Source organism: Pseudophryne corroboree, chromosome 1 (genome assembly GCF_028390025.1).
Source record: "Pseudophryne corroboree isolate aPseCor3 chromosome 1, aPseCor3.hap2, whole genome shotgun sequence".
Lineage (NCBI taxonomy): Eukaryota > Metazoa > Chordata > Amphibia > Anura > Myobatrachidae > Pseudophryne > Pseudophryne corroboree.
The window spans coordinates 311148357-311156858 of NC_086444.1; the positions used below are offsets into that span (position 1 = coordinate 311148357).

An 8502-nucleotide genomic window follows, 5' to 3' on the forward strand; every position below is an offset into this window, starting at 1 on the left:
GCGCACAGCTGCAGTGCTGTGCGCTACCTTATTGAAGACAGGATCGTCTTCTGCCGCCGATTTTTCCGGACCTCTTCGCTCCTCTGGCTCTGTAAGGGGGCCGGCGGCGCGGCTCCGGGACCCATCCAGGCTGGGCCTGTGATCGTCCCTCTGGAGCTAATGTCCAGTAGCCAAGAAGCCCAATCCACTCTGCACGCAGGGGAGTTCGCTTCTTCTCCCCTTAGTCCCTCGATGCAGTGAGCCTGTTGCCAGCAGGTCTCACTGAAAATAACAAACCTAAACTAAAACTTTCACTAAGAAGCTCAGGAGAGCCCCTAGTGTGCACCCTTCTCGTCGGGCACAGAAATCTAACTGAGGCTTGGAGGAGGGTCATAGGGGGAGGAGCCAGTGCACACCAGTTAGTCCTAAAGTTTTCTTTAGATGTGCCCAGTCTCCTGCGGAGCCGCTATTCCCCATGGTCCTTACGGAGTCCCCAGCATCCACTTAGGACGTTAGAGAAATAAACACACACACACATATATATACGGAACCCCCCGCCCCCCTTCCCTCTGAAAATCCTGCGTTTGCCCCTGATAAATGCCAGCATTCTCTCTCAGAAAAATGGGAGTCCTACTTGTACTCGCCAAGCTCCCACAGGAATAGAGCGAAAGCCATTTATATAAGATATCTATCAGTACTAAGTAGTTTTGTCCACATAGATAGTCATGAACTGTATATATGTATAAATTGTTAATGACCTGGAAGGATAACCAACTGACATTACATTTCTGCCAATAAGAAAGCATATGCCAGATGAATGCGAGTGCCCAGCATAGGCCAGCCACAGTATGCTGTCCGATTAAAAGGGCAGCACTACCTGACAATTATATCACATATTAACTGTACCCAACTGTAACTCGCCTCCCTGGGCCGCACGGTAAGCAGCAATGCAGCACCAGTACCAGGTCAGGACAGGGGGAAGGCGAGTACAGCAGGGCGCTCTCCCGGTACCTGCACTGGCGTCATGCATTTGAAGCCCAGTTCTCGTAGCGTCTGTCGGATTTTGTCATTTAGTTTCTCAGGTAAAGTCTCCCACGTCCCCTCTGTTACATTCTCCATCCCCCTGCTCCTGCTCAGGGACCAGACTACACGTGGTTAAGGGCATAAGACATCTTCCGCCCTCACCTGATGTCACTTCCGGGTCCTTTCCACGAAGGGAAACTAGACTGAACCCACCGACTAAAATGTCCCCTCAGCAATGTACGCTCCAACTAGTTCCGCGTTCCGGGGAATACATGAAATACATTTCTTGCATTGCGGTGTCCACTCTATAATCATGTCTTTTTATTAATAGAAAGCTGTTCATCTCTGACTGAAATACATCACGTTCAACACGTGAATAAAGTAAACCATTGGGAAATGTATTGGGTAACCAGTGAGTCTGTCAAACCCTACTAGCACATCCAAGAAAGAGTACACTGAGCGGCATTGGAACAAATCTCCCTCAAGTGGAATTTTTTTACTGTAGATTTTCAATGGAAACGCATAGCAATCTGCCCTATGAAGCTAGTGAAAAGGTACATCGCACACTGAGTGGAAGGAGGTCAGACATTCCAATCCCACTGTCACAAAGCAAGTGCGCGCAGCACTGCCCTGCCAGGCACTTTCTTCTATCTTCAGCTCTGTGATGGTGCTGTTACGTTTCTCTGCCGGCAGCTGCGGGCCACTGTCCGTCCATCTTTCCCCTCTGCAGCCACAGTGATCGGTGTCCCACATGGAGGCAGCGCTGGGCGTTGCTATCTTAGACCTTGTCACATGTCTGCAGGAGCACCAATGACGTAAGGCAGAAAGCTGCTTTCAGTAGTGAGCGGCCAATCATCTGAGACCCAGGGGTATAAAGATCCTTCAGAGGCACTTCCTGATTGTCAGTGCTTTGTTGTCTGTAGACCTGCTGAGAATTTCTGTGGTTAGCATTCTGCCTGTTGACTACTGTGCAGTTGTCATATTTAGTACTCACTGGCTCCTACCAGCAATCCTGCAATAGCTGGTACTGCAACATCCCAGTGTTCCTGCAATAGCTGCTACTGCAACATCTCCGTGTTCCTGATATAGCTGGTACCGTCCACCCGAGCATTCCTGTTATAGCTGGTGTGTCACAACTGAGGGCTGGTGCTGACTATGGGAAGCCGCAGTTGTAGGGGCTGAGGGGTACTTAAGATAGGACTCCTGGACATGCGTGTGGACCTGCAGTACCAGTGCCCGAAGGCGTGACCACGACAACCGAAGATATGTTCAACAGGTTTTATTAAGAACACAGCTCAACAGGTGTATTGGCATTTTGCAGTATGGTATACAAAAGATAACAAATCACAGTTCCTAGAAGTGCATTAGGAAGTCCCTAGGTGTGGTACAATCAGAAGACAGTCTTAAAGGACCTGGAGGTGGTATGTCCTTTACCAACACCTATGCGCTAAGAAGCGGATTGGAAACAGGAACTGGCCAGCTGAGGAAATGCAGAAGCTGGTGACTGTGTTGTAAACTGCCGGGTCTTACCAGATGGGACTGGTCCAACTGAATAGCTGTAGTGGAAGTGCTGGATTGCACTAATGTTGCTAGGGAGCGAAGAAATATCACAGGTGATGCTTGGGAGCGCAGATTACTGGAGAACGATGGCAGGGCATTGATGTAGAACAGAGACAGGGCACCGCTGGAAGCTGAAATGCTGGAAGCCGGTGTTTAGTAATATGCAATGATGAGACACTGCAGAGTCAGGCTGCACCATGAGGAGTAGGACTGGTGCGAGTCTCTAGTGGAGTATTGAAGACAGGAACAACACCAATGAGGAGAGACTAGTATCACTGGGATGACAACTGAAGCACTGACAATCCTCCAGCTCTGAAACAGGATATTTATACCTGCTGGGATGCAGGCATTGGTTAATCAATTAAGCAGAGTTCTGTAGCGCAGTGGATTGCAGGAAACAATAGCATGTGACCAGAACCAACATGGCTGCGCCCATGTTATCACTTGGAGGGAAAGTCAGCTTGGGGAAAACCATGTGGAAAACAGCAGCAATGGCGGCGGAGGCCGCGGCAGGCAGGAGACGCCACACTATCCATTTGCAAAGCCAGACCACAGGGACAGCGGCAGAGACCGCAGTGGGCAGAAGACGTCATACCCAGCTCTCTGCACACTGAAGGCACAGGACCGGCGGCAACGGAGAACGCGGCGGGTAGGAGACGCCACACCTGTTCACCCGCGCAGCAAGGCCACAGGGACAGTGACAGAGACCGCAGTGATCATGAGACGTCACACCCAGCTCTCTGCACACTGAAAGCACAGGCACGGCTGCGGCGGGATGAGAACGCCATTCTGGGACCTGACAAGTACACTGAGAAGGGCACTGTAACAGCGCTGCGGGCCAACAGTGAACCGATGCAGATTATATACATCAGCAACGCAGCTGGGACCCGACCCTGGAACGCAGAGCCAGCCACAGAAGACACTTGACTGGTAAGAAATGATGACCAGTTACGCAAACCATGACAGCACCCCCCCCCCCTTTTAGGAGTGGCCCCAGGACACTTCTTAGGCTTCTGAGGAAATCTGGTATGGAAATTCCGAACCAATTTTGGAGCATGGACATCTGATGCGTTCGTCCAGGAACGTTCCTCAGGACCATATCCCTTCCAATCGATCAGGTATTGAAGGTGACCATACCGGAGGCGTGAATCCAGGATCTTGGCGAACTCATACTATACACCATGTTGAGTCTGGACCTTGGGAGCAGAGGGAAGCGCTGAATGAAAGCGATTCAGAATAACTGGTTTCAGGAGTGAAATATGGAATGTCCTGGGAATCTTCAGGAAAGGAGGTAGCTGAAGTCTGTAAGCCACTGGGTTGATGACTTGTTCAATCAGGAAAGGTCCAATATAGGGGGGGGGGGGGGCAAATTTCATGCTTGGGACCCTCAATCTTAGATTCTTTGTAGACAGCCAAACACGATCACCAACTTTAAGAGCAGGAATTGCCCTACACTTCTTATCCGCAAATCTCTTGTACCTGGAGGCTTTTAACAGAGCTGCTCGAACCTTCTTCCAGTTATTTGAACACTGACGAAGAGTGATATTAGCTGCAGGCACCGATGTTGCTGGAAGCGGTTGAATTTCTGGAACTTTTGGGTGGAACCCATAGTTGGTGAAGAATGGCGTGGAGGAAGATGAGGCATGGTACTGATTGTTGTGGCAAAATTCAGCCCATGGGAGGAACTGAACCCAATCATCTTGGGAAGAGTATCATAGATACGGAGGAAGGCATCCAAGTCCTGATTCACCCTCTCAGTTTGCCCATTGGTTTGAGGGTGATAGGCTGTAGAAAAGTTCAACTTGACTTGGAGAGCCTGGCAAACACTTCGCCAGAACTTGGCTACAAACTGAACACCTCTGTCGGAAATTATCGCCTCAGGGAGACCGTGTAATCTGAAGATCTCTTGGATGAAGACTTGAGCCAACTTGGAAGCTGACGGAAGACCGGTGAGAGGAAAGAAATGAGCAATCTTGGTGAACCAGTCAACTACCAACCAGATGGTGTTGAATTTTATTACACACAGGAAGATCCGTGACAAAATCCATAGATAGATGAGTCCACGGATGATGAGGAACAGATAAAGGAACCAGTTGCCCAGCGGGTGACTGGCGGGGTACTTTGTGTTGGCCACATTTTGGGCAGGAGGCCACAAACTCAGCAATGTCCTTCTTTAGGGTCGGCCTCCAGTATGATCTGGAAATGAATTCTAAGGTCTTTTGTATGCCCGCGTGTCCGAGAGGAATGTGCCCAATGCAAGAGCTTCCTTCTGAGAGCCGGTTTAACTAAACTTTTCCCTGGCAGGGGCATAGAGTCCATCCTCACTGCGGAGAACGCCACTGGATCAATAATATAATGCTTGTCAGTAGACTCAGACTCATTTTCTTGCTCCCAGGAGCGGGAAAGGGCATTAGCCTTGCGATTCTGTGACCCTGGACAAAACTGTAGTTTGAAGTCAAATCTGGAAAGTCACCTGGCTTGGCGAGGGTTAAGACATTGAGCGCCTTTTAGATACAGGAGATTCTTGTGTTCCGTCATAATGGTCATGGTGTGAGAAGCTCCTTCTAACAAATATCTCCACTCTTCCAAAGCGAGTTTGATAGCCAGAAGTTCTTGATCGCCAATGGCGCAGTTACGCTCGGCAGGAGAGGACTTTCGTGAGAAGCCACAGGGATATAGATGACCGTCGTTAGCTCTTTGAGACAGAACTGCACCCGCTCCAGCGGAAGAGGCATCCACCTCAAGGATGAAGGGCGAACTGGTATCTGGCTGTTTCAACACTGGAGCAGAGACAAATCTTTGTTTCAACAGATGAAAGGCTTGGGTAGCTTCTTCTAGCCATTTGGAAGGATTGGCCTTCTTTTTGGTAAGAGCAGTAACAGGCGCTACAATAGTGGAAAATTCTCGAATAAATTTCCTGTAATAATTGGGGAATCCTAGGAATCTCTGGATACCCTTGAGGGTTACAGGAATCGGCCAATCTCGGATAGCTTGAAGTTTCTCAGGGTCCATCTCCAGACCGGAACCGGATACAATGTACCCCAGGAACGGGATGGATTTAACTTCAAAGACGCATTTTTCCAACTTGCAGTAAAGGCGGTTGGTACGAACACGGGACAGGACCTCCTTTACCCAGAATCGATGTTCCTCCAGATCATTTAAAAAGATGAGAATGTCATCGATATAGACCACCACATGACGATAGAGAATATCCCTGAAGATCTCGTTCACGAAGTGCTGGAACACAGCTGGAGCGTTGCCGAGTCCGAAAGGCACAACGAGGTACTCATAATGTCCGTCACGAGTGTTAAATGCGGTCTTCCACTCGTCACCCTTCCGGATTCGAATGAGGTTATAGGCACCCCTCAAATATAGCTTTGTGAATATAGTAGCTCCACTGACACGGTCAAATAACTCGGTGATAAGCGGCAGAGGGTACCGGTTTTTCACCGTGATATCGTTCAGGCCCTGATAATCAATACAAGGCCGTAGGCCGCCATCCTTCTTCACGAAGAAGCCTGCGCCAGCTGGAGAGGAAGAAGGCTGGATAAATCCCTTCGCTAGATTTTACTTAATGTATTCTTCCATGGAATGAGTCTCAGGTAACGACAATGGATACGTGCGTCCACGGGGTGGAGCCTTCCCCGGGATGAGATCGATAGGGCAATACCATTCTCTATGAGGGGGAAGAACGTCTGCAGAGGATTTGCTGAATACATCTGTGAAGTCTTGGTAAGGAGGACGCGGAACATCAGAAGACTTGGAGGAGGATGTGCAAACTGGAAGCACTTTAGACAAACAAGTCTTAGAGCAGGAGGCACCCCATGCCAGGATATGGGTAGTCCTCCAGTCAATTTGAGGATTGTGAAGACGGAGCCATGGGAGGCCCAGAACCACGGGATGAGTGGCCTTCAGAATTACCAGGAAGGAAATCAGTTCTGAATGCAAGGCTCCCACCTTCAGACGGATAGGTAGAGTCTTGGAAGAAACAACTGCATCGGAAATCCTACTACCGTCCACGGCAGTCAAGGATATGGGAAAGTTTCCGGCCGCCCCGGAATCCAACAAGGCAATAAGATTCCTGGTACGCTGAGCCACTTGAAGCGAGACTGAGAGATTGCAATCACTTGAGGAGAGTACATTACTCCTAGCCGAATCTCTCCTTGGCGGGATAGGACTTGGGAGTTTCCCGGACGCTCAGGACAAGCGTTGATGACATGGGAAGGTGCAACACAATACAGGCAGAGATGTTTAGAGAGGTGTCTTCTACGCTCTGCTGGAGACAAATGAGAGTGACCTATCTGTATAGGTTCGTCCTTGGGCGGAGTTGGCTGACGAGGAGAAGTCTTAGAAGATGTTGACCTGCCTCGCTCATTAGCCCTTTCACGGAACCGTAGGTCAACTTTAGTACAGAGTGATATGAGCTCATTCAACTTGGAAGGTAAGTCTCTAGTAGCAAGCTCATCCTTAATACGTTCAGATAAGCCTTGCCAAAAGGCTGCATAAAGAGCGTCATCGTTCCAGGAAATTTCGGAAGCCAAAGTCTGAAATTGAACTAAATACTGGCCGACAGTTCATGTCCCCTGACGTAGCCGGAGGATCTCAGAAGAGGCGGATGTCACACGACCTGGCTCGTCGAAGATGCGCCTAAAAGTTGCCACAAAGTCAGAATAGGAGGACAACAGAGGATCTGATCTCTCCCATAGGGGTGAAGCCCAGTCGAGGGCAGAGCCACTGAGGAGGGAGATAATGTAGGCAACTTTGGTGCGGTCTGTAGGAAAACTGCCAGGTTGCAACTCAAAATGAATCTCACACTGGTTTAGGAATCCCCTGCAGGCTTTTGGGGACCCGTCGAATTTAGCAGGTGTCGGCAAGTGAAGACGTGGAGCAGAAATGGGCATGATGGGTGGGGACACCACCGTAGGTACTGCAGTCGGCACACTGGACGCCCCTGTCAGAGGCCAGCCAAGAGCTGTTTAACGTGCAGCTACTAGGATCGCTGGGGGGCATAATAAGGTCACAGATATGGTGGCAGGCTATGAGTCAGGGAGTATCTACCGTTGGTAGAACCACTGCGGGCCAGCCAACGTAGTGGCGCTAGTGAATCCTTGGAGACACCCCTGCCCCCATTAGGGTGAGGCTGAGACGCACAGTACCACGCAAATGGGAGGACAGATCAAAGCCATGAGAATGGGGAGGGAGTTCTCCAAAGCCTATGCTCCCAGCATATCAGCCTGGTTTCCTATGCTGAATTTTTTTTGTTACTGGTTCCTGTGCTGTATGCTCTGGTTCAACGTACTGATACAGCTGCGACATTACCTGGTTACATCAACCATCCCTCATTCTAATCCCTGGCAGGACCTAGCTGGGATTCCGGTCCAGCTCCAGGCCAGTCATCCGCGTTCTAGCTTCCAGTTGCTCAGCGTCCAATCCTGGCTGATGTCAAGGAGTCCTATATTGTTGTATCTGCACAGCTATTTTCCTTCATGTTTACTTACTCTGTTGGCTGACATCTTTATTATTATTTTTTATTATTATTACCAGTTATTTATATAGTGCACACATATTCCGTGGCACTTTACAGAAAATGTTTGGCCATTCACATCAGTTCCTGCCCCAGTGGAGCTTACAATCTATATTCCCTATCACCTGTACACTCAAACACATTCATACTAGGGTTTATTTCTGCAGCGGGGTACACTGGGATTCCACATGGAACACATCGGGTGTAGAGTTGGATCTTGATCCGAGGCACCAACAGGCTAAAGCTTTGACTGTGCCCAGGATGCAATGCACTGCCTCCTCTATAACCCCACCTCCAGGCACTGGAGCTCAGTTTGTAAGTTGGTGCCTGCAGTGCAGGTCACTAACAGGCGGGGCTGCGCTTGGCAGCCCTGAAAAGAGCTTTTTTAGAAAACTTAAAGGGCCGCAGCACTTTAT

General features: G+C 49.6%; 1 protein-coding gene across 3 annotated transcripts in view; it reads right to left on the reverse strand.

Moving 5' to 3' along the window:
- The window catches only part of DDX55 (DEAD-box helicase 55), a 160864-nt gene extending 159088 nt beyond the window's left edge, over positions 1-1776 (reverse strand). Inside the window, exon 1 of one of the 3 annotated variants that reach the window (XM_063964493.1) lies at positions 1680-1776. Coding sequence is in view for 1 of the 3 variants with exons in the window: in XM_063964491.1 (XP_063820561.1) it covers positions 991-1098 (108 nt within the window). In the remaining 2 variants the exon portion in view is untranslated. The other 2 variants (XM_063964492.1, XM_063964491.1) reach the window with 2 other exon arrangements.
- Between the last annotated feature and the right edge of the window lie 6726 nt (positions 1777-8502).